Below are 27,507 nucleotides of genomic sequence, written 5' to 3' on the forward strand. Positions count from 1 at the left end.
ATGAGACTTAGTTTATGTAGAGCATCTTATGTTTGTCTTGTGGAGGGATATGCCACTTTGAATAGTGATTAAGTTCACTGCTTGGCATATCCTTGTCCTTTGGCCTAAACCAATTAATAAAATGAATAAAATGCACTATAAGCTGCTTCTCTGATTTTTACAGTAAAGTTGACCATCCGTAACAATCAAATGTTTTTCAATTAATTTATACCTTTTGCTAATGCATCTGTCCACCTGAATACACATTTCACCTGTATTTACCCTTCAGTTATCTTACATATTTAATTACCTTTCAGATCAAGGATCCGAGTATGGTCTTCGATACTCTGAACTCAAGTAAACATGTACATTGGCCAGATGACTCGATGCGTCTTACCGGTGGCAAGAATTCATGGAAGGGTTGGTATCCAGAAGAGGGCATGGAAGGCAACGTAGTCCATACATGGGTACCATCTCACAGGGAAGTGGGAAGAAGATCGCACATAGATAAAACTATTTTACTTGTACAAATTGAGAGCAGGTTTGTGGCGATTGCTGAGAGCGGTGTAGTGATTGTAAGTGCAGAAGTGTGAGATATTGAGACTGGGTGAGGTGGAAGATGAACAATGTGCAATGCAGGTGTTTGATAAACAGTGGTGTACTTTAGTGGACATGTCATTGTATTGCTTTATAGCATTAACAAATTTATTTGAGAATAAAGAACTATATCTGTAATAAGAGCAAATAAAGTTTTTTTTAGGTGAATTCAGTTTACAAATTTTGTAAGTAAATACTTATGTTTAATAATGTTATGTTTATCACTAAAATGCTACCACATAATGTCATAAAAAAAGGTTTTATAAATTTAGCATCAACCGAGTAGATATTCAAGTACAGTAATCCAAATATTATTTATATATTTGTTGATTTTTTATTTTTTTTATTTAATAAAAATTCTAAATTGTATTGTGGTTAGAATATCCAGTTTGCTTAAAGTGTGTAGCAACATGTGGTGAGAATAGGGTGATATGCACGGGGTGGCTTTGTTGATATTGATGGTGAGGGAAGCATATTTGACTGACTGTCGATACTGGATGTAAGAGTGAAAGAGAAAATGAATGAGTGGATGTTGTTGCTATCGGTTAACACGACATCGATAAGATTTATAAGCAAGTCTTTATCGTTACATGATGTATAGCAATCAGGGAAACAACAGTAGAGTAAAATGTTTTGAAATGTTTGAAATTTAAATATGATTGGCTGAAACAATCCAGCCATAGAAATAATTTTGGTTGAATTATAAATCCTCTATTAACAATAATTCAATATATTAGTGATTTTTAATAAAAGTATACATAAATGCCTCTTCCCATCAAGTTACATGCCAATATATAATAATACTTATTAATATTCCGATTTCATTCTTTAAGAAAAATGATAGGAAAGAAGATAAATATATCTGCACTTTTTTGCCTTTAACACAAAGAAAAAACAGGCAAAAAACTTAAACAATAATTTTTACGCAAGTAAAGAATGTAGGACAATTTAATATGCCCGCAGTTAAAGAATAAAGAGATAATATTAAATTTTTTGTAAGAAGGAAGAAAAATTGCAAGTGAGTATGTCAAAATCTGAACTAGTCACCATTTTGTATCAAGTTTATAAAACTGCTATTGGTCTTTTGAGGAAAATGCAAATCTTTTATTTAAATGATACACATGTGCTTGTGTTTGTATTTTTTTGTTGTCCTGTTATCTGTGTACATTTTTAAGAACATATTTTAGTAACCCATTTTTAAAAATTGTCATGAAAAATTGAAATTTAGAAAAAAATATTTTCATTTTTTATTTGCCACAGTTTTGCTGATGTGTGTTTGTCATTATATTTGTTTTTTCTTCTTGAAATATTAATTCCAAATATTGATTTATTTATGAAGATAAAATATGCAACTAATGACTTTTCTAAATGGTCCTTGAAGGGTGTAAAAATACTTTATTATTTATTAGTGTGAGTTCAAGCTATGATGTCTTGTATTCCGAAACCCATTCACAGAATGCAAGTAATTCTATTTTATCATGTTTGTACTATTTATTAATTTATTTTATTGATTGTGATCTGTGATGAATTCTCAGGTTTGGTTTAGACAGAATAAACCAATTTGTAGTTTGTCAGGTCAATCAACATAAACAAACATACACAACATAGGTTTATTTCGATTCACCTTGGATACAGACATGCGCAGGTCAAAATATGAATTGGCTTATGGAATCGCTCTACTTCCAAACACATGCAATAATTTGTAAATTCTGTTACATTATTTGCAGAGAGTTTTCTGTGCATGTGGCCCCAGATTTACTCATTTCATTGGTTGTTGGAATAAGATTGGTGAAAACTAGTGATACAGTAGTAATATTTTATCAAGAAAGCTATGGCTTCAATACAAGGATATGGGAGATTATTTAATATAGGTGTAAAAATGCTTGTTGCATTCTGAGATTAAAATGTTTATTTTCTCCATTTTCAATTCCACAATTATGACCATGCTCAATTGAGACGTAGTACACTCATTTATCCATGGATATTTATTTATTAATTCATCAAGAAAAAGAAAGAAAACAGGAAACATTTAGAACACAATTTTATTTTCACATGAATATTTTGACCTGATCTAAGGTTCTCTTCAGCCTGATGAATTTATAATCACTATGTACAAGTTGGCATAATAATACTTAATTAGTAATTGGCGAGTGATTTTCCCCCTTTTGTTTATAGCAACTTGTTCATAGGCCCAATCACATATTTTGCTATTATAATTAACTCACTCTGACCTATTACTAATTAGATATTATGGCAAATGCCAAGTTATACATAGTACTTGTAAATCAGTCATACGGAAGAGGACCTGGGGCAAGGTGAAATATTCATGTTTTCTTTCTATATTATCCTTATAATGAACATGAACCCCTCTTCATATTTTACATATATTTGCCATATGTTCCATTGTTTAATTTTGTTATATATAAATATATATAATATGATGTAGGCCATGTATATATATATATAATATATATATATAATATATATATATATATATATATATATATATGCAACAAACATTTTGACTACTCCTGTAGTCTTTGTCAATGCTTGAGATAAAGTGATGTAAATGATATACATTATATACAAAACGTAGGTATGTACGTACATACATGCATATCCTACACCATAAGTCGATCATTTTATATTTTGGAAATTCAAATCCATAGAAATATCTATTGAAATATAAATACAAAATAATTGCCAATAATTCTTTTGTTAGTCATAAGTAGTGGTTGATCAAACCCAGTGGTTGCAATCAGAGGTGAACTGTATGGTAAATTGAAGAATGTACTGAGGGTTTCGAGGTAATCCTTATAGGTCTTGCTTCCAAGAGAAAATATTTCAAAAAATAAATAATTTTTATTCTCATCAATTCACCTTTACTAATGTAAGAGAAGGTTTTAGCAATATGTACTTCAACCGTACGTTGCCTGTCGACCACAGGTATACATCATAACTTTTAGTTAATTTTTGCCATACTGTTGGTCAAGGTCTAATTTTGGATTCTCTCGTTTTAGTTAATATTTTCATCCTAAACATGTACATTTATCAAATTAGACATACTGTATCTTATAATATCGGACATTATGTATGCTGATTAATTGGAACTTAAAATAAGATTGTTTTTGTACACTTACAAACTATGATGTGGCACATTTAGGGACAGCCTCAATGTTGTGAATAAATAGGAATTATGCTGTGGCTCTGTTGGAGGTATGCTTTAATGCATCCCTAAATTAAAAGCTGAAACACGATTTGCCAGCACTGATTCAACCATGCATAAATGTTAAGCAGCTGAGATGGACTAAACTGCGATAGGCCTACTGATTTTTAAAATAAAAAGAATTACAATAATAATAGTAATGGTAATAATTATTGTATTACAGTCGAAAGCTCAAGTAAGTTCTTAAGAGAAATTTTTCAAGAGTTTAGAGTTATTAAAACATATAATAATGCCATCTTGTGTAGGCCTATATCGAGTTTTCTAAAAAACACAGCATCACAGTTTGTGTATGTCGTATGCTTTGACCACTAAATGATAACCATTTTTCATTATTTTTTATGTTTAGTGTTTCAGATAGTGAGTTTGGCTAGTTTTTGTATTTCGTTTTTTTTTTTTTTTATGATCGAATCATTATGAATTATTGTGATATGGGAGAATACTGTATATCTCAACAAATCAAGACAGAGTATAAATAGCTTCATATTATATTTGTACGAATTGTAAGTAATAAAATAAAATTTCTAGTTATACAAAGTTAAGTATTTGTCAAGAATTATTTTTTAAATAAATGTAAGTTAGGCCTAAAAAAAGTTTGTTTGCCCTTCCTAGTGAAAACTTGCTGGGGCAGATCCAGAATTTTTCAAATGGGAAGGGGGTGAGGGGCGCCACAACAGTTTCAGAATAAATAAGTGAGAGCAAATAACATTGGTAGGCATTGAATTTTTTAAAAATTTAGTGGCAAAACGTGGGGGGGAGGGGAGGGGAGGGCGGCACGTTCCCCCTACTGGATCCGCGCCTGAGGAGTTGCGAGTGGGGAGTTTTTTGTATCACCATTTGAGGGCCGGACAGGGGTTTCAATTTTAGTGTCTACTAGTATGTGGAAAATACATATACATTTTTTTTCTTCCTGGCAAATTGTGGTTTTTCTTCTTGGCAAATTGTGGTTTTTCTTCTTGAAGGGTGGCCCTGGCCGCATTATTTTTTCCCCATACATTTCAGGCAGAAATTATAGAGGGCACTATTTAAGGTCATTTAGGTGAACTGATAACATGAATAATGCATGCATGCTTGACACTTCTTCTGACGGATATGTGGCATATCCGCAGGGGGCTGCAGTCAGTAATTCTTGACACTTGTGATCCGAGGCTGCTGAATTACGGACTTGTATAACCAATAAAAATTAAAATTTGTATAACGAAAGTGAAGATGTTTATGTTGCAGTTCATTGAGGCACGATAAAGAAAGAGACTGCTTACATAAATTTTATGTACATGTAAGCAATTATCATAAGCTTGTTTTTATCTTTGTTTTGGTTGCGGTCGGACTCGAAGAAGCAAAATACAATAGGTTCAGCGAAGCGAGATTGCGCATGCGCTAGTAATGTCTTCAGACACTGTAATGAATAATTCATGAATTTTTGCTCAACTTACCTACGATAAAAAAATATGGCACTCTGGGAAGCCCTCGGAGGAGGACGTCACTATCCTAACGGTCAAGAGCACATTCAAGCATCACACACGATTGTATATACCCCAAGCGGGGAAACCAATACCGATAAAGTACCTTTTTTGCTATTTACAATATAGGCGCTGTGAGCGAAAGGCTTGCCAATGTTGTATGAGTTAGCCTACTGTTGGAACAACTGGTGACGGACTTAATTGTTAGCGCAAATAGCGTGTGAGAGGAAGTTCGCATGGTATACGTTTTGTGTGAACCAAGTACTCTCACATCTAATATTTGTGTTAATATAGATTATGAATAATGCTAGCTAGGATATAGGTAGAAATTTTAAACGTTTTTAGTGAAAGGTGCATGACAAATTCTATACACGCATGGGATAATTTGCTGTGGCATTCCTTTTACCGTACAGTATCACCAGCCATATTTGCATATCATTCTAATTTGGTTTTATTCACAGGTGTTCATTTTCATTGTTAATTGTGCGATATTTGTACGCAATTTAAATAGGTGTTTTGATCAATGCAATTATAGCCTGTTTGTATGAATTGTACTTTAACCAAATTTTAATTGTATTTTTCAAGATCTTTCTGAAATTTTTCGTGTAGTCTTCATCTTTGCAGTGACATTGGCAATTTTTATATTACTATTCTTTGATTTTACTACTTTGTATTAATACAGACAGTTCGCAATAATGCCTAGATTTAAACGAGTCTTCATTAATTATTGGGTTTTTTTTAAATAATCGATGACCTTTGCACCGAATGTTAGTGAAAAACTAGCGAAACGTATTATAAAAGCTGGAGGTCACGGAATGTCAATATTACTAAATCAAACTTGGGAGATATTAGGGGCTTTGCAATGTATGATTTCACTGGTTATTTTGACTTTTTATCAAATACTGTGCTAAATGGTATTGGGGAGGGGGATTGTATACAGAAACCCTTCCTTCTGCCACTTTTAAAGACTTGTATATAGAGAAGCCAAATTAACATCAGCCTCACAAGCAGTTGGTGAATCAATTGAAGACTGGGCAGATAGATAGATACCGGTAAGTACCTTTTTGGCTTTTTGCAATAGAATGAACTATCGCAACAAGGTCTATCTTGCAAATAAGATGTTATTCGCACTCCCGTTCGCGCACGCCTTCGTTAGTTCCAGTTTTTACATCTCCCTGGTTCCAGGTGTTAATTATTTTACTCAGTGAATTGTGTGAAATATAAATTTTATTGCGCTTAGTGCGCACCATACCAAATTAAATTGGCGTCCCATACTCCGTTTCTATTTAAGTACCGTGCGATTTAGTCATCGTCTTCTTCGGATCGTGTATTCAAAATGGCCCATTGGTTCCATCGAAATCCCCTCAAAGCTTCGAATGTCTTGAGTTTTGATCTTGGAATTCAAGCAAGTACACCGCTAGCCCGAAAAATATGCAAGTATGTGGTTATTTGTTTATAATATAGCCTAGGCCTAGGCCCTAATTACTAATAATATTCTCTAGGCCTAGGGGCCTAGGCTAGGCCTATCTAGTATAGAGTAGGCCTACCAAGGCCTAGGCTAGGCCTAGTACCTGTACAGCCTAGGCTTATGCCTAGGCCCCTCTTTCTAGTAGGCCAAGGCCCTAGGCTAGGCTAGACCTATCGTCAGCAGTAGGCCTTAGTTAGGCCTAATGCCCGCCTAGGCCTAGCCTCTCTATGGTTCCTGTTCAGTGTTAGGCCTAGCCTAGGCCTACTAGGCTAGGCCTAGGCCTATCTATTATATTGTGTAAACTACAATAACGGCACTAAGTGTTCAAGTGTCTAATACAGTGTAAACTAGTAGTATATGAATTGATTGCAGAAAGACAAAATCAGATATGTAGGCCTACATGTTTTGAATTGAAATATATTATATGTGCTGATAGTGAAACAAGAGATGCCAGAGCATCGCTGATGCAGCTTCTACCAGATCCGGGAAACGAGGTAACAGCAATCCAAAATGCCACAGAGAAATACTTATCATTACTTGAAGGCTTCATTGTTGCACCAGAAGGAAGTAAAACGCAGACCACAAACCCACAACAGCAGACACTGGATGCTAATGACCAAACGAGTCTGCAGGATTCTGCGGGAGCCTCCGGTGGAGCTAGTGGAGGAGAAAGCAACCTGAGGCATGCGTTCAAGGTGAAGTGGTCAAACACTTTGATATCTAAAATCATGTAAGTCTTCTTGGTTTGATCATTCCAATCCGAAGTTGTCTCCTCTCCCCTTGCATTTTATTGCAAAGTGTATGTTCAATTTGATAACATAAATGTTAGTTTGGTCTGGTCTTTACCCTTGTGCTTGAGAATTGAACTTGGCAGCATTGTATTAATAGTTTGTTAAATGCTTCGAAAGATAATGGTGCCAAATCTTGAGATTGTCTGTACCCTGCAATTGTATGTTAAAGCATTACTGAATTCCAAAGCCTATATGCACACTCATTGGGTAGTTTTCTAGAATTCGATCCAACTCGGCCACAAGTTATATTTGAAATATTACTAGGTAATATTGTATCATTTAGCTTTACCAATAATAATGCATTTGAACTTTTTACCCCAGAGAACAAAAAGATCTTTTGTTTGAGAAAATCAGCATCTTGAGCAATGTAGCCCTGTGGTATACCAAGCATGCTGCAAAACTTGCAGGTAGCAAAGAAGAGTAAGTCATACATTTTGTTCAATCAATTTTAAGTAAGTTTTTGGTTAAAATGATTTTTTGATGTTAACGCTAAACAGGGTAAAAAAAAAGTCTTGCCTAAAATAATATAGGTCTAAGAAGATTCAACTTATCAATCATAATTTGAAAATGTGTTACATTACAATAGAAGTGTTTCTTTTAAAGGGTTCAGGAAGATGAGGCAAAAGAACTTCACCGTGCGTTGCGAACTGCTGCTGGGATTTTCAAATATATTCAGGTTTGTATCCGTGTGGAATAATAGACCTAGTTAGTCAACAAAGCTAGTATTGTATAGTAGTTATAACATCAAAACACACCACTAGGTGGCATTTTTTTCATATAAAATAATAAGGCTCTGCTCGAATATATGTTGACTGTTTTTAAACACCTCAAACTTGTTGATTTGTACATTTTAACGCAAGTTAAATGGTAAATGTAATGGTAAATGTTCCTAAATAAGCTCCGGCAGTTTTGACCCATTATAAAAAATGTGGGATTCATCAAAAATAGATTGTAATCAATGTTTAATTTCATATGATTTATTACAACCATTTATATGAATATGCTACTTGCCTTCGGACCTCAAGGTCTGGGGTTCAAATGTTATTTAACTTTTAGCACACATCTTATAGTTTATGTAAATTATGTTGGCATTTGATGAAAAACACAAAACGAGAGCAGTCGCTCCATAGGGTGAATTCTTCCACCCTTTGCCTAAATACCGAACAAGACTAAAACGAACTTTAGTCGTAGTTCGAGCTAAAACTTCAAAATTATGTATTATTTCGTATTCTTAAAACGAACTTTAACTAGCACTACGACTAAATCACTTGAACCTCGACTAAAATGATACCTCCGCAGCCCAATTATTTTAGTCAGCCTAAGGTCAGGCTAAATCACCGACTTGAAATATTTACCCCACTAAAAACATGCTTTTTGTAACTTACTATAGAGTAAAACGAATAAAAACGATTGTATGGGTAGGTCTGATGCATCTTCGGTGTGTTCAACAAAAGAGACGCCAAATTTAGCTTCCAAAATGCGAAAATAACATGTTTTGCTAGCCACATGTGATAGTTCCTGATTTGAACGGAATCCTCTCGCGTTGTTGCAATTTTTCAGTGCCTGTTCAAATTCCCTGTCGTTATGCTAACGAATAGAACTTATTATAGAAAATTAATTAAGTAAGGGAATGATGGTCTAATATGAATTATGAGGAAATACGTTTTTGAATGACAGACAGCAGCTTAATATTCATCCGCGTTACCGGATCTCTAAAATTTTGTCTGTTATTAAAGTGAGCTCTTTTCACTGATTGGTTTGATAGTCATTGCTTGCCCGCCGTCTTTAGCTGAACTAAAACTGGGACTTGAATTAGTCGTATTTAGAACTATACAAATTTAAGTTTAAGTTGCAACTAGGACTAAATGAAGTTCTTGTTCGAAGTTCGTAAGTATAGTGGACAAAGTCGGTCCTAAATCACTTGTCTGTGGCTTATTAAGTATTAGACAGTAAGGGGTAACATATTATGTAGAGGGAATGGAAATAATGTTAAATTAAATGTTAGAGATCAATATGCACCGAATATTAATGAGTTAATGGAAATCATGTTAAATAATATTCAAATCTGGTTTACTGCATAGCACTGTAGCACAGTGTAAACCCAGAGTGCAGTCACTCTATAGTAACTCCATAGAGTGCCTGCACTATGTAGCCAAGTATATTTTACCAAATACTGTATATTTAGTTCCTAAATCTGTCAACTGCTTATTACTGCTTATTAACTAACAGAGGGTATAGTGAATAGGAAGAAGTGTGTTGTTTACTTATGTAACTGGTTCGTTGTATTTGTGTTAATTTATTGCTTTATTTGTCTAGAAAATTGTGTTTCAATTCGTCAGCCAACCCAATTTTAATTTTTATGCTCACTCGCTTAATACATTTACTTAAACAAACATGAAATAAATGCTTTGAAATTAAAATATTCAGGCTTTTAAAGCCAGTCCTGATGTAAACAAGTCAGTTAGTGAGCTGTTAGTTCACTGTTGTATCAAATTATGTTGCTGAGTTTGGCACTGATTAGTAGGCAGACTGCCAAATATGCTTGTAAATGTGTATATTAGCCTATATAAATGCCATATCTTCTGTATACCAGGGTGACATCTAATAGCTTATACACTTATACACCAGTACTTATGAAGTTTGTATATTTAATGTTATTGTTAATGATATTGAAAAATGTTTTATACATGATTTTGTCATATAACTGTAATTTAAAAATCTTATTCCTACAGGTATTGTACTTATTGTACTTATTGACACTGTTTAGAATCAGAAAGTGAGAGATTAAGGTTGAAATAATATGGAATATGAATGTATGAATTTGTATGAATACTGAGAATGAAGTCAAATCTGTACATTGTTGATGACCTCCAGTTAAGTCTTTTATTTTAGTGGAAAAGTATAATTTATTTTTTAATTAATTTTTTTTAGGAGAAACTTGTTCCACAGTTGAAGGAAGAGGCTGTTTCTATCTCTGATCTTGATACAAGAATACTGAGTGCATACACCTTACAATGTACAGCTGAGGCCCAAGAAGGTGACTACTATCCACGATGATAATAATAATAATAATAATTGGCAAAAATGTATCTATATCTGTATCATTACTGCACTTGACCTCAGTATTGAATAAAGCATGCATGCACTGAAGGGGTCCCAAGTTGGAAGAAGTCATTTTTGGGAGATCTACACAAGCTTTATTTAAACATCTAATTTTTTTTTGTTAGTTATGGTGATACCATTCGATGCTGTGAGACTAATGATAATACAGTAATACAAACATGCAGATTTAATGAATTGCGGGAGATAGGTTATTTTCCAGGAGATTATTGTCCGAGTGCAGGAGACAATCCTGATTTCTGGGAGACTCCAAATGTGCCTGTGACAATCCATGGTCCCACACATTACTTGTTCAAATGAATTTAAAAAAAAACCCTATACAATTAGAAACTAAGTGTTATTATTTTTTTTAAATAGTTTTATTATATTTTAACATTTAACAGTCACATTAGCACGAGCTATTGAGTTGGATCACAAAGCAAGTTTGATATCAGCTCTGGCGCATGAAACTGCAAGAATGTTCCAAAAGGCACGTGATTCATTAAAGAGTATTGAAGACCCTGCAGTTACAAAGTGGAGCCTCTACTTCAACCTCAAGTTTGCATTCTATCTCTCATATGTAAGTATTGTAGTTTGGTGGTCAGTGTACTAAACCTACAATACCATGGTTTGATAATCAATCACTCGAGTTGTGGCCTCTCCTATAGTGTGTCATTCTATCATTCTTAGGGTTTCAATGAATTCCTTCCACCTTGACCTTTTTGTATTCTAGTGCCACTGATCTTGATATTTTTGATCTTCTTTTAACCAGAGAGCAGCTAGCTCATTTGGCTAAACTGGTGGTAACAACTGTGTGTGTATGTGCTGAACTTTCAATTGGATTAAGTGGGTAAACACCAAGGATAGCCCACGAAAGTTTTGAAGAAGACTTATTTCCAGTGGGGTCCTTCTGGTGGGGATTGAACAGTACACCGTGAGACAATCCCTTACTCTTTTCCGAAGATTGTACTGCGTTCTTTAACGTGCAAATGGGCCATAAATGCACACAGTACCAACGGCTTAAACAAACGTCTCATCCGAAAGACGGTGCGCTATTGTAACTTGTATTTCATCCCCCTAGCTGAAACACAATTAAGGAGAGGCAGCGATGGGAATTGAACCGGGGACCTAGAGATCTCCACGGTTCAGCGCACCCACAGTGGCTACCACCAGAGTAGCCAACTGAGCTAAGCTGCTCTCTAATTGCCATTTCTACTCGCATGTTTCAGCTGGCGGGCTGAAATTCAAGTTTTAAAAGCGCACCATCTTCCGGATTAGACATTTAAACTGTTAGTCCTGTGTGCAAAATGTCCCATGTGCATGTTAAAGAACACAGTACACTCTTTTAGAAAAGAGTAGGGGATTGTCTTCCTGTTTGCTGCCCAATTTACCACCTGAAGGACCCTGCTGGACATATGTCTTAGGACTTTTTTGAGTTCTGTATTACACCGAAGAATTCCAATCCAATGCTACTCCATCTCTGTGCCTAACATCTTTCTTAAACTTATTATTAATATTATGTTTATTATCAAAGCATTTTGAGTAGCAGGACCATTACCATTACTATTGTTACCATTACTGTTGTTTTTGATGCTTCATCATTATCATTGATGTAAATTTTTCTGCTTTTTTGTGGTTTTATTGTTTTTTATATATTATATTTGATTCATGTTCTTTAGTGTTCAATGGATTTACAATTATTTAGACAGTTCATTATATAATTTGCTCTATAATACAATACTGCTACTAATTATAGAGTACCACAGTCATGTCGTCACAACGCCAGGCGGCGCCCTCTGTCGCCAACCAGACGTTGGATACCGTTTATCACGCCTGAATGACTTCATAGCCTTTCTGGAATAGGCATTTTAAAATTTAATATTTTACCATCAAAATGTACTTAAAACACAAAAGCTTGCATTATATTAGTTATCGAACACACATTTAATCTTCAATTAAAAATTTACAAAGAAAAACTAAGATACAACATCTTAATAATTACGTTAGAAATTGGGATCACTAGTTTTTCAGTGGAGAAAATCTCGTCCGGTTGAACGCATTTTGCAACAATAGCAACAGAGTAGTATCACATGGTATCGTGACGTAACACTGTAGTCCTCTATACTAAAAAACTATTTTTTATCTGAATTCCTAATTTTTTTGCAGGCTCATTGTTACAATGGCAAAGAGTTACTAAATAAAGAAAAGTGTGGAGAAGCTATTCGTTCGGTTAAGGAAAGTGTTTCAGGTAATTATGTATTTTCATATTATATTCTTCATGAACATACCGTAACTAGACTTGACATGCCTCATTATGATAATTTGTTTTATTTAATATCATTAATAGATACAATAATTAATTCTTGAATTTTTCTTCCAGTGTATGAAAAAAGTAGATTACTGTGTGAAGAGTATGCTAAAGCAAAGGGCCCTGGGACTATTGCAAAGCCAGAACAACACTTGTTCTTTAGAAGGTTTGGTTCAGAAGTGAAAAGAAATCTGGAAAAGGTGGAAAGAGAGAATTCATTCATGTAAGCCATCGATGCCACAAATATCTTTAGATTTCTATTAAGTGATGGAAAGCAGCTTGCGTGTTTCTTCTGAATAAGTGCAGCAATTGCTGTGATTTTCAGCCAGAGGGTGCATGTTATGTTGGAGTTTGGTTAAAATCATTAAATGTATGTGAATGTGTTTGACAAGTATTGCACACTTAGCTAAAATAATACTTAATTTACATTATTCAATCAGATATTATCAGAAGGTTCCAGAAGAGATACCTGAACTTGAGTTAAAGGCTACATACGGATTGGCCAGCCCTCAGGAGTTTGACTCGCCCAGCTTAAGCCCGAACTGGACCCCTCAAATCTACGAAGGTTTCCACATGTCACCCTACTCCGCCCCACTTCAAGTAAGTAATATTTTAATTTGTGCATGCCGTCTTTCTGCCATTGGTTATGCAAACACAGCTTGGATGCTCTTTGTTTTTTAATGGGCATGAAATATTTTTACTATCAAATGCTTGTAGTGTAAATCTAAACTTCCACATTATCAAGTTGTATATGGCAAATTTGTGTGAATTGCCCATATATGGGCATGATGTCATATCAAACTGATATACAGTAATATCGAAGTTTCATTTCATGTTTGATCAGATTTTTTAAGGTAGTTTAAAGCCTTGTCCTGTCTATAATTTTATTTGACTAAAACAAGTGACATGCCTAAATATAGTTATGATGACACATCATGACCACAAATTCACAATATGTATAATTGGATTGTAAATTTGTTAAATTTCTTTTTTTGTATTGTTGCAACCGTAGGTGTAATTTTTTCCTATACAGTAGAACCTCGATTTTACGTACGGTACCGGATCGGAGGGTGTACGTAAATTGGAGGATTCGTAAAATTGAGGTTGGGTTAAATTTGTGGTAACCTTTGACCTAATACGTATGTAACGCTCATTAAATGTGAATCTACTTATTTGTCCAATGTAGAAATAGCAGTGAGTACATTTTGGGTCATTAAAATTGTATAAAAAAAAAACATTTGTTCTCGGATAAGGACTTACAATGGAGGTCCAGATCCCATTGCATCTTCTGGAAGAGTAAGGGGTTACCCCGATGCTGTGGTTCGTTTTAGCCCATGTCGTGGAATACGCAAGTCAAGTGGCTAAGCGGTTAAGGCAGATGTGGAACATGCAGCCATAATATCGACGCTGGTTTGAACTGCATGGCTCTAGTGGTGGAACAAGTCTTCTCGGCTAAGGACTATAAACCGTAGGCCCAATGTACACACTTTGGCTCATTTTAAAGAACCTAGTACATCAAGGGAGTTACCCCTGAGTACTGGTCCATGCAGCCCATGTTGTGGACAGATGCGAGTAGCTGGTATTGGCTTACCAGGTAGCTCAGACATGAAGAGACTCTTGGGAAGAAGCAAGTTACTGTATGAGCCAATCCACACCTTGTGTGCTTTGGGACTTAACTATAAAGCTCTTTATGAATCTAATTACATTTGCATTATAATGCAGAATAGGGCTACACTGAATTTTGTTAAAGAATTGTGTAATAAATGTATACAATCTGGAAAAAATGCTCATTTGTAAGGGTCAGATCAAGTTCCAATGAGATACTTAACATTGCGTTTATCAATGCTTATGTTATTTGAAGAAGAATGCCGATTTTCATTTTTCAAATGATGTAAGGATTCTAAGCATTGATAACGGTTTGTTTTCACAGAACCAAAAAACAGGGAATCCAACATGAGGCAGTGGCAAGTCAGTAATAAGCAAACTTAATTCAATATACTGTATATTTGATTGGCTACTACTAATGCTTAATTCATGGTTTCTGTATCTAATATACTTATGCAAATAATTAACCGTCATTAATATTAATGATACATGGTTGAGTAAATTAACATGGTATCCCATTACTTGAACCAGAGAACAGTGAAATTACTTGTAAATTTTTGTACCATTTGGTCATCTGATTACTATAGCCAATACAGTATATGCGGTAGAGGATTAGTGTCAGGAAAAGGAATAATATACAAATATTGAGAGAGGGCAATGGTGAAATCTATTTTCCCACGAGAGAAGATAGACTACTACGGTCTCCACATCACTGAGGTCGGGGCTATAGATTTCACCGTTCCCAAAATCTAGAGCAGTCAATATCTGTTTTGTATACCTCATACATAGATCCTACGATACCTAAAAAAAGTTATGAAAATAGTACACACCAAGTAGGCCTTGGCTTACTTCCTAGGCCTAGGCGATCAAAAGGCCAGTCTCTCTCAGTGAACGTTGTAAAGCCAGCCAGCCTTCCTTCCTTCCTCCCTCCCTCCCTCCCTGTGATAATGGTGGTGGTAATGGCAATCTTATTTATAGCGCGTAATGCAGATTGTTACCTGACACATGCTTATTGCTCAAGTCTGTTAATCTTATAATACATGTTTGATTGGTTTATCATCAATGTGCCATTTATACAAAGTAATAATTAGCATGATTTTGCTTTATTTTTGCAGAAGGATGAGCAAGTTACACCTGTCAAAGAGAAGGACATCAAACCAACGGATAAAGAACCAAGCAACAACAGTGGCTGTGTTGTCTCATAGATCATCTCTGTAATCATTTCATCATGATCTTTGTCACCAATATTATAATATTATCTTTATCAGTGTTATATTTATCACACCTATCATCATTACCATCACTCTCATCATTATCACCATTTCATAATAATCTTTGTCAGTGATAATATACAGTGCACCCTCCAATTCGAGACCCCTCTAATTCCGAGACCCCTCTAATTCGAGACCACTTTTTCAAAGATCTAAATAACAATCTTCAATCTTTTAACACAAAGCTAGCCCTCTAATTGGAGACCAATCGTGATACCATCGCAGATTTTCAGGTCCCAAGAGTGGTCTCGAATTGGAGGGTAAACTGTAATAATCACAAAATATCGTCTTTATCTCTTTTTTCATCACATATTAATCTTTATCATTGTCATCATTTCATTGTCATCACAGCCTCCATTACCATAATCATTACCATCACTATCAACATACACCATCATTATCATAATAATGATCTTCATTCATCATCATCATCATTAGCATCTTTATCTTCATCGTCAGTGTTGTCTTCCTTATCGTCATCACTTCAGCCTACGTAGCCGACTGCAGAGTGATGATCTCTCCAAGCTGGTCTACTTGTATCTTTTGCACCACTTTTTAAAGTCATCCTGTCAATATTGGCTTAATGTTATTAGATATAATATATTTTATAGTGTTTGTAAATAGTAAAAAAAGGATAATGTTATATCAAGATAAATATATCCAGTGGTAGACTGATTTTTAATACTAATAAAAAAAATTATAGTTATGTTTGTAATTTAATCTAGATAGTGTCCCAAAGATGCATGGGTGGCCATTAGTTTACCTTGTTAAACATTCTAATGTTTTATGCTATAATTCACTGCTCCTAAACCCTGAGGTTACTCAATAATGGGGGGGGGGGGGTGTCACTGACAGCTGTTTCCCTGCTTCTTTTCTGTCAGTTTCCCTTTTTTTACCACCCATATCCTCAAGTGTTCCCTGCACCAGTCTCCTTCCACTATTTTGAATTCTTGAATAGACTTTTGCTGTCATTGTTGAGAGTAGTTGAGTCAATTTTCAGTAAAAATTGTCTGGAAAAAAACAGCCAGTCTGTTTAATACTAATAAAAAAAATTATAGTTATGTTTGTAATTTAATCTAGATAGTGTCCCAAAGATGCATGGGTGGCCATTAGTTTACCTTGTTAAACATTCTAATGTTTTATGCTATAATTCACTGCTCCTAAACCCGGAGGTTACTCAATAATGGGGGGGGGGGGTTGGGGTCACTGACAGCTGTTTCCCTGCTTCTTTTCTGTCAGTTACCCTTTTTTAACCACCCATATCCTCATGTGTTCCCTGCACCAGTCTCCTTCCACTATTTTGAATTCTTGAATAGACTTTTGCTGTCATTGTTGAGAGTAGTTGAGTCAATTTTCAGTAAAAATTGTCTGGAAAAAAACAGCCAGTCTGTATTTGTATAATTCTTTAATTTGCACACCAAATGTCAGTGAAGGTACTGATCTGAGAAATGTTGGCAATATCCTAGATTAGCATCAAATACCGTAAAGCCTTTGTTTAGATTTAGTTTGTAAAGATCTAATGAAATTTATAACAATTATCATAAGATTAACATTAATCATTTATTCATACATCAATACAACTCATATCTAGAACATGGGGAGATAGCATTGAAAGATAGCAAAAGTAAATAAAATTCTGTATTTTCAAATTATTTATTAACATTATATTTATTTTTATTGTTATTCATTATTTTTTTTAGGTGAAACTTTTAATAATTTTTCCCACTCCATGCTGTAAAGCGCATGGTGGTATTTTACATTATGCGCTATATAAATTGACAATTATTATTATTATGAAACAGTGTTGTTAATTTTTAAATGGAAGATCATGCGGCCACAGTAAATCATCATAGAAAGTGTATGTATGCATTTGATGTGGCTTTAGAAATCTAATTACAAGAGAGTAAATAGCGGGCTTGTGATTTATGTGTTTAATGTAACATGGTGACTAATTCCTAGAGTAAACTCTTGTTCTTCTTTCTAAATAATAAGAAAAGTAATATGCATTGCACTTGCGTTTGAGACCACATAATTTTATAAATCACGATTATAAGGGAATATATAAATCGTACCAAGAACAAATTATTGTTTCAGTACAGGTATATGTAAATTTGTTAAATTTTAATAATTAAAATAATTTTAATATATGAATAAGTAGAATGTGCATAACATTTTTATGAATAATTAGATTATTCATAATCATTGAATGGTATAATGATTACTAAAAAATATAAAAGATAATTACTTTTGATTATTAAGCAAATTTCAAAATAGCATAATACCTCTAGCACTTCAAATACCCTGTACTAGGATGCAGATAAAGCCTGATTTCCCTACACTGTCGCTAAACTGATTTCAGTGCAATCGTTGTATTGCCTAGCAGTCCCAGAAGAAGGTCCCCTGTATCGACTGACCAATCAGCTTCGGCGAAAGCTGTTGGTGGATAGCGAGTAGTGATTGTATGGAAACCAAGTTTTACATAAGCAACCTGAACAGTCTCGAGCTCAAACCCACACGTATTCGGTGTGCCTAAATGTGTACCTTTGTGGCCTATTTCACTGTCGGTGTAGTATAATCTCTTCAGAGAAATATCTCAATCTGGTCGTTATCATCTTGGTCTTTATGACCTGGTCATTATCATTTTTGTCTATGATTTTTAGTGTGACTAACCTGTGATTGGCAACATTAACTTCTGCTGCATAACTTAAATCAAGTTTAATGCTCTTTAAACTAACATTATATTTTGAATTGTAATAACAAAAATTGAAATTGTCCAATACTGGGGTTTTTATTTTGTTTTGCTGTTTATAGCATGGAAGCAGGTTCTCAGCACAAACTTTCCCCAACCTGGTCATTATCATTTTTGTCTTTATGATTTTTAGTGTGACTAACCTGTGATTGGTAACATTAACTTCTGCTCCATAACTTAAATCAAGTTTAATGCTCTTTAAACTAACATTATATTTTGAATTGTAATAACAAAAATTGAAATTGTCAAATATTGGGGTTTTTATTTTGTTTTGCTGTTTATAGCATGGAAGCAGGTTCTCAGCACAAATTTTCCCCAACCTGGTCATTATCATTTTTGTCTTTATGATTTTTAGTGTGACTAACCTGTGATTGGCAACATTAACTTCTGCTTATTAACTTAAATCAAGTTTAGTGCTCTTTAAACTAACATTATATTTTGAATTGTAATGAAAATTGAAATTGTCAAATACTGGGGTGGGGGGGGGGGGGTGGGGTGGGGGGGCTGTCCTCAGCACAAACTTTCCCCAAATCCAATGTAACAATTAAACTAGATTATATTTGTCTGATATTTCTTACCTGTTTTTCATTTTTTTTTTTTGAAAGATAATAAATATCAATATGATATATTTGATTTATTTTTATATGTCTTTGTCTCTATTCAAACAAAATAATTTAATACTTTTTGTAGTGGATTAAACACAATATTTTGATATGATATGTAGTCAGAATAACTACTGTGTCACATTTTATGCAATATTAACATACCAAGTTTGGCTGAAAATGTGATATGACATTTTCTATTTCAAAATTCCAGTTTAATAAATATTGCAAACATATCAAGACATGAACAAATACAACCGTTTTTGTATTAGTCTTGTTAAAGAAAAGACTTGGGTCACTTTAATCATAATTGCAATTAGTTAGCTATATCTTACTGTTTACTCTACTGTTTCCAAAATATCAGAACATATTAAGCGGTTGATTAATAGTTTTAAAAAATTAGGCTATGTTTTTTTTAGCTCCCATATTGTATATCACTGGTCTGTGGGACAACTTGGCTATTTTGCCACAAGGTGCCTGATTTTTTAATGCACTTTCACAATGATGATTTATGAAAGGAAATATGTTTAATTAATCTTTCAAACATTAATGATGAAAGTATATTGAATGTCACATAGTTATTTGAAACATAAAATGCTACATCATTACTAATGGACCTATTGTACTATGTGTGTTTTCAATTAAAGAGTAAGAATAAGAGCCAAAATCAATTAGTTAATATTGATTACAACAAAATCCTATTTCATTATTTCTGTTAATTGCAATACACACACTCCTTAGTTTTGATCAAAGTATATTTCTTAAGCTCTGTCTACACTATCAAATTTTGTGACAAAAAAGTGTGATATGGGCATGATGACATCACACCATGACCATATATAGGCATAGCATTACTATATATGGGTGTGTCACATTTTTTTGTCAAAGTAAATTTGATAGTGTGGATAGAGCTTTAAGGAGAGTGTGAACACTAATTTGAACAAATTTGTTGTTTCTCCTGATTCTCCTAATTTGTATTTTGCTTTGAAATGAACCATAACATCAGGGCTACATGTTCACATAATTCCAAGACAGGGGTTAAAATGAACCATAACATCGGGGTAACCCCTACTTTTCCGAAAGATGCAATGGGTTCTTTAAAATATACACTGGACCTTGGTTCTATCAACCAAACCATGGGCCACGAGCAACTGGAACCAGCGCCGATGTTAAGGCCGTAGCTAGCGGTGCCCCTGCCTTAAGGCTCGGCCACTTGTCTGGAAGACTTTGTCACTGATGCAGAGGGAAAGCTCAGTTTTTCCCCCAACAGGTGGTACATCGTTCCCTGACAAATGGGCACAACCACCTCAGCCCCACCCTTACACCTCTTCAAAAATTAAAATTCGTTAAAGGGAACACCCCTAACTCGCCTCTTAAGACCATAAGTCCCACCTATTTTTGACTGCCACCCACACCCACCTTCCCTTTCTTTTTCTTGTCAAAAAATGTATGAAATCGTAAAAATCAAACCATCCATATGCATAGTTAAGTCCAAACTTATATCCCTTTTATATGAAAATTAGCAATTTCAGCATTTTATCTTCTGATATTTTTAAGTTACATTTTAATTGGTGTTTGTTTGTTTGTTTCTGAGTGCAATATGTTTTTTTTTTAAATTATTATTCCCTATTTTTCACCGTTGTCCTTGCAATTGTTTGGATTTTAACTTTGGAATTTTATTTTCATTCTTGCAATTGTAATTATTTTAACTATGGAACATTTTAAATTTTTTCATTTTTTATTTCATTGTAGTTAGGATTTTTAAATCGGTATTTAATTTGTTTGAAATTCAGCATTGCTATTATTAGAGCCACCCTCTGAAAATATTATTGAATAGTAAATAAATACATTTTTTGAGTTATTATTCTTGTAGTCACCCTGGCATTCCTTCAGGCAATCCTTTGTTCTAAATTTATTTTACAAAGGTAAATGGGCTAGTGTATGTAGGTGAGTTCATGCATTTTATATTATGTATTGAATGTCACATATTAACTCTGGATAAGATAAGATACACTTTATTGGTCTATTCACATATAAAAATACTTAAACAGAAAGGTTCCTTGAATCTGGCATAAACAATTAGAAAATACATTAACACCAAACCGATCAAAAAATATTACACCAAACAAACATCAAATTACAAAATGTAAAAAGATAAAATGTTTAAATATACACATTAGGGCTATAATTAAAATTAGTGAAATTAAAAGTAGATAAACAAAATTTTTGCGCTACTATGCATTACATTATCTAAATGTTATATATTAATTAAAATTATAATTATTATTATAAGAAATTACATTTACTGGTTATATTTATGAATTTCATTATTCAGGCACTGCCAGTATCTAGCAGATTTCTGTAATAATAATAATACAGTAATATTTATTTGGCAAATACAGTAAACAGAAATGAAACAACATGCTTTGCCCGGATAGGGAATGGGCGAAAGCCCATACAAGGTTTGCTCTCGATCCTTCATAATGAAATACAGTAGTACAAAAAAAAGAAAAATATTAAAATATAACTAACTCATTCCTAAAATTAGAAATAACAGCATTTTGTACTAAATGCAGGCAATCCTTTGTTCTAAATTTTTATTTATGTAATTATTACAAAGGTAATTGAACTAGTGTATATTAGTTCATTAATTATATACTGAATGTCACATAATAACTCTAGTTATACATAAAATAAAGAATATGAATATTCATATTCTTTATTCAGGCACTGCCAGTGCTAAGCATATTTCTGAAGCATACAGTACAATCAATGTTGTTTTTTTTTGTATCTTGTATTACTGTAAAATCTGTACGGTTCTGAATCAAAATTTGCCTCAAGCATCTCCAGTTGCGCAGTTGTTGCCGGATTCTTCTTAAAATGTCCTAATGGTTATTGACTAGGTGAGAACTATCTTCAATTATCTTCCTATTATATCTCCCATATACATTTCAATTAGGTCTACCATTGCACATCCTTACTCATCAATATACACTATTCCATCAATCTTCTGGCTGTTCTTATATTCTATTTAACAATGCATTTGTTTTTAGAGTTTATGCCATTATACCTGAGATTTTAAAACCCTTTTAGGGAATTTGTATGGAGAGTGCCAAATTCATTATGAACGTTGTGTGGGGATGAATTTACTAGGAAGTGGGGATACTGTTTACCCTATCCTACTGTAGTTCAGGCTTGAATATGAGTCATATGGTTGGGGGTGTGCGGTGCTACACTTTGTAACTTCAATTGATTGATTGGTGCATTACTAATCACTAAGTTGTGCTTAAGATGGTCTTAATCACTTGCTGCTCAATCCTGGAAAATTGTTTTTGAAAAATACAGCTGCACTATCTAGTCTCTGCAACTAAATGAGTTTATAGAGAATCTTTTCCATGTATAAGTGGCAAATTACTCAATATTGCATGAAATAAACAAATATCCATCTCTCTAGTCATGTTTGTTACACACAAAAATTGCAGATAAAATCACCGTCACCAAATTGTATGGTGGTGATAATATTATGGATTCTAGTGGAAATTTAATAATTTTTTTACTATCATTGGTCCTAAGCTAAAAACCGTTATATTATCCCAATATTTAAAGACTGTAAGACAGAATTGCTGGGTAATTATATGACCAATTTGTATTCTTGTCTTAAGTGAAGTTTTGAAAAAGTAATTTCTTATTGCACAAAATAATAATTTGTTTTTATAAACGTTAAAATGGTTCTACAACAATGGTTCATCGACGATCACTATCTATAAGACCAAGAAAAGCTGTCTTCTGTTGTCATTCTTCTGATGACGGTCAGAGCAATCTCACCGAAATGGTGAGACACAACCAGTGGTTTTACCTTAAAAACTATTTTTTTTGGACATGGTGTACCAAAGATTCAATGGTTTTTTTTTATTGATACTCGCCAAGCAAACCTTCAAGAAATGTTTTTAATATGCAACAACGTCAAATCAAAGAAGCAATTCATATTAGACGCTACACAAACCACATGAACAGAGATGAAGGAGCATATGAATTTTCCAACATTTATGATGAAATCCTTAAAGACCAACTGCGGCGGTTGCCCCCAAAGATCATCTGTCATCACCATGACAAGAGGGCGTAAGACGGCATCGGCCGATGATGTCATAAGTTTATACCATCGTCACTTGACAAGGATCACTGCCAGTGATTGAAGTGTTGTAAGGTAACTTTACCATTTTACACATTGGTTCAACTAAAATGAAAAATATTTTTTTTTGTTTTTAATATGGTTTTCAGAAAAATGTCATATTGGTTAATAATCACCAATAAGACATTAATAATAAAGAAATCTTCATTTGGTATTTTTACTGATTTTAGTAAAGCTTTTGATACAATAGATCCATCTCTTTTATGTTTTAATTTATATCATGATGTTCGAGGAAATGCATATAAATGGATTTTTAATTACCTTTCCAATAGAAAACAGTTTATTTCATCACACAATTATGTTTCAGATAAATTGAATACTTCCTGTGGTGTTTTCCAAGGTTCTGTGTATTACGACTCACTCCTTTTACATTTATATTAATGATCTTCCTAATTCATCAAACTTTTTTGATTTCCATCTATTTCCTGACGATGCTAAATTATTTCACTCTTTTTCAGGAAACATTCTTGATTTATCAGATATTAATGTTCAGTTTAAAAGAATTTTCAGTTGGTTTATTCCTCCATTTTCTAATAAATTGACAATAAATTCAGAGAAAACAAGTTTTATGATTTTTCAGTATAAAAATGAAGTTATTAGTACTCAAGGTTATTTTTCTATTATTAATGTTTTACTTAAAGGTTTGCTAATTTTGTTGGTATTAAGTTTGACAAATATCTGTTCTGGAAATTTCACTATTGATGATGTATGTGACAAGGTAAGTAAGGCTGGTTTACTTAAGAGACATTTTATTAATTTAAATTTTAATTGTTTACTGATTTTCATATCCATTTCCTTATAGCATTTTGATTAATTTATCCTTATAAATTTGATTTTTAAAAAACTTCTTTATTCATCTTTAATAATTGATTGCTAATTTCACTTTATTCATTTTTAATAATTGATTGCTAATGTCAGACAGGATTTAATTAATTTATATTGAATGCTATATGTTTTATTCATACATTATCATAATGGTATATATTTTCCTTGAATTATTCAAAATGCATTGTGTCAAAATCTTGGAAAATCATTTAGTGAAGCATACTTAGTTGGGAGTTAATGTGTGTGCAACATTGCTTATGGCTTTTCTTCTAAGAGGAAAATTGTTCAAACTCTTACCTCAAAAAAGCAACAAATGGCATATACAAAGATAATATATTTTTTATATGATTTTTAATTAAAATCAACTTTACCAACTATGCAGTTCCAATGTAGAATGTAATTTAGTTGAGCTCAACACAGGCAGTATATTATTCATGTTGAGATTAGGTATTGTTTTTTAGTAGGTATATAAGGATTTGGTATTAAAAGGATAAATGTGGAAAAAAATATTTACCATAAAACAGATATAAATCAGTTAGAAATGTTAAGAGCAGGAAAATGCAACTTCTCCATTGCATAAAATGGAAATACTTACACTTGTTAATGTTATTGAAATTGAGTGTTGTGATTAGTGAACCTGACAAATTCCGGATATGATAGCCAATACCTAGAACCAAATTAATCAAAGAAGTAGTGCTTGGCATTTCGGCTGCTCAAGAAGCTTTTAATGGGTCAGTGTTCGCCAATTTACATTATTAATTAGGCTTTCGGCATGCTAAAGTATTAGGTATACGTATTAGTTGTACGTCCTAACATTCGGCGAGTGCGTATAAACCTAAATGTAATGTGACTGCGCATGGCATCGCACTAAATCAGGATCTATGCCGGCTCAAAATTTAATTTACGGCATCGTCTCGTGAAAAATCCCTTTAAGTCGCTGATGTCCAATATATATCATTAAGGAATTCATATCCTGGCGTCTTCTATAATGTGTGTATCTCCTATTATCAATGGGTAAATTGAGATGTTTTTCATTAGGATTTCAGCACGTTGAATTGGCTGAGTAACTCATAAAGATAAACAGGAATTCATATCACTTAAAAGGCAATAAAGATGCCGAAACCTGTAGAAGAAACAATAACTTGATAGAAGTTGTGAAATGCAATGACTGTACTCTATACCATTTTCCTTTACTTTCTGCAGCAATTCTGAACATAAAAGTTCAAACAAAGGAACAATGCACACATTTGCCCTGCCATAGGTCCCTGCCACAGATAAATTTATGGGTGCCAGTGTCCCTGCCGCTTTTGCTATTCCTTGGCACTGATTTGGGTTTTCTTTAAATTTATGACCATGTTATTTTTCTAGCAATTTGTTCTGTATTTGTTTTACTTTTTTTGTAATGTGTTTTTGTATTTTCTGATTTTCAAAAAGAATGAAATAAAATAAATTAAAAAAAAAATTTTTGTTTTGGAAATTCAAATAAATAGCATGGTGAGAAAAAAAGGATACATAGTTGGTAAAGCTCTTAAGTGCAATGCGAAATTGGCTCAATTAAAAAAAAGAAACTTGCTCTATTCACGTGGGTAAGGAGATAAAGTAATAATTTATAATAATAATACCTTCCTCTATTCATGTGCGTAAGGAGATAAAGTAATAATTTATAATAATAGACCTGATTTAGATGAGTGTGAGTATTGCTTTTAAAATGGAGTAACGCAGCAAAGATAAGTAATAAACTAAATTTTACTTAAGTTAGCCCTTAAGAAACTCTCTAGTATTCATGTTTAATTGGATAAATTAATACCTACTAAATGTCACAAATGTATCAAGTTGTAGTCAAGTAGTTGTAAGTTTTGTTTATGATGAACTGTAACATAGTTTTCAGCTTCCTCTTGCTCTCTGTTGAGATAAATAAGTGTAAGGCCATGGAAAGGCAGGCAAATTATAAAATACACATATATTCTACATTATATAGGGTTATACACTACCATATTACCGAATATAAATATATTTATGTATATGTAATTATTAATTATATATATATATATATATATATATATAGTTTATATATATATATATATATATAAATATCGTATATAAAGTTGAGATCAAAATAAAGGATTTAAAACATTTTTAAGGGACAGAAGATAAGATGGATAAAAAGAAAAAAGGCCATCATACTATTTTGTGTTGTAAACTTGATTGCCTTGTGCCAATAGAAAGCAAATTTCCAAAGTAATTTTGGACCAATAAATTTTATGTCAATTCAAAATATTAAGGCCAGAAGTCCTTCATACTTTTTATGACTTTTTTTAAACTCAAAACAAAGGTCTAGCGCATTGAGGCTTTATGCATTTTGCTCTCTGTAAGTCTATACTTATTATTATTATCATCATTATTATTATTATTATCATTATTATTATTATCATTATCATTATTATCATTATCATTATTATCATTCATATTATTATACATACAAATTCAAAATATATATTTTGAATTTATGCATACAAATTCAAGATATATAATAATCAACTACTATTTGTGGTAAACAAGAGTAGCTCCACCCACTTTTAAGTCACCTGTTTTCACGTTAGCTTCTCCCACGTGTTCTCAATGGTGATATTTGCAGGCATCCACTTAGCTTACATTTAGCAAGAGAACGTTAACGAGATATGACCATCAATGAAATAATGTTACAATATCATCTATTATATAGCTTTCTATTTATTTCTGTGTTCAAAAGTGAACGTCTGGCGCTGGGAAAGTTGATTCCAGATGCTGATGTGGATCAGGAGGAGTTGAGTTGGTTGAGGTGCATGGCTTCCTGCATGTCATGTCACAATGTAAGTTTAATCATCCATATATTTCCATTGCTGTCCATTCCGGCTACTGGCAGAGTGTTTCTGGATCAATATCTTTTGTTTACAGATACATTTCCTTTCTTAGAGCATAGGATGGATTACCAACAGAAGTATACATTTCCTCTGTTTGCCAAAATTGCAATTTACCTTAGTAAAAACATTAATTATGAGTGTAGATTTATATTTTATTGTAATTATGAATAAAAGTCGTATCTAAGTTTTGGTTTTGTGGCTTGCTATCATACAATTAGAAAACATAAATATTCTTCACTTTAATATGCCTTTTAATTGTCTTTGTATATTCTTCACTTTGTAATTCTAGAACCACTAAAAGTATAATTCATCTAAAAATGTTAAGTTTTGTATAACAAAACAATTTGATAATAAAAACCTGGCCCTGAATAAATTCAGTACTCTTTCAGTGTTTGTTGGGCAATGCAATGTTTTCACAGAAAATATTATTTTTTATGCAAG

The 27,507-nt window shown here is 33.2% G+C and overlaps 3 protein-coding genes across 11 annotated transcripts in view; all 3 read left to right on the plus strand.

Moving 5' to 3' along the window:
• Positions 1 to 4,341, plus strand: part of LOC117111711 (pecanex-like protein 1) — a 31,234-nt gene extending 26,893 nt beyond the window's left edge. Inside the window, 1 exon segment of the mRNA XM_033254706.1 lies at positions 297 to 4,341. Within this exon segment, the coding sequence (XP_033110597.1) occupies positions 297 to 572 (276 nt within the window). The 3' untranslated portion in view covers positions 573 to 4,341.
• A 2,198-nt stretch (positions 4,342 to 6,539) lies between these two features.
• Positions 6,540 to 16,407, plus strand: LOC117111632 (BRO1 domain-containing protein BROX-like). The gene is made up of 10 exons (XM_033254579.1): positions 6,540 to 6,696; positions 7,164 to 7,457; positions 7,840 to 7,938; positions 8,122 to 8,194; positions 10,450 to 10,555; positions 11,022 to 11,197; positions 12,784 to 12,865; positions 12,998 to 13,148; positions 13,366 to 13,525; positions 15,646 to 16,407. Exons 1-10 carry the CDS (start codon positions 6,596 to 6,598, stop codon positions 15,733 to 15,735), a joined length of 1,332 nt encoding a protein of 443 aa, XP_033110470.1. The 5' UTR covers positions 6,540 to 6,595; the 3' UTR covers positions 15,736 to 16,407.
• Positions 16,408 to 19,527: 3,120 nt separating this feature from the next.
• Positions 19,528 to 27,507, plus strand: part of LOC117111633 (vascular endothelial growth factor receptor 3-like) — a 33,979-nt gene continuing 25,999 nt past the window's right edge. The window contains exons 1-4 of one of the 9 annotated variants that reach the window (XM_033254580.1): positions 19,528 to 23,356; positions 23,983 to 24,059; positions 26,499 to 26,534; positions 26,889 to 27,015. In XM_033254580.1, the coding sequence (XP_033110471.1) occupies positions 24,043 to 24,059; positions 26,499 to 26,534; positions 26,889 to 27,015 (180 nt within the window). In that variant the 5' untranslated portion in view covers positions 19,528 to 23,356; positions 23,983 to 24,042. Of the gene's footprint in view, positions 23,357 to 23,982; positions 24,060 to 26,498; positions 26,535 to 26,625; positions 27,016 to 27,507 lie in introns of those variants that run through there. The other 8 variants (XM_033254582.1, XM_033254584.1, XM_033254585.1 and 5 more) reach the window with 8 other exon arrangements.

The sequence above is a fragment of the Anneissia japonica genome, unplaced genomic scaffold, assembly GCF_011630105.1.
Source record: "Anneissia japonica isolate Jap-2015-1 unplaced genomic scaffold, ASM1163010v1 scaffold287923_len1623670_cov205, whole genome shotgun sequence".
NCBI classification, from domain to species: Eukaryota; Metazoa; Echinodermata; class Crinoidea; order Comatulida; family Comatulidae; genus Anneissia; species Anneissia japonica.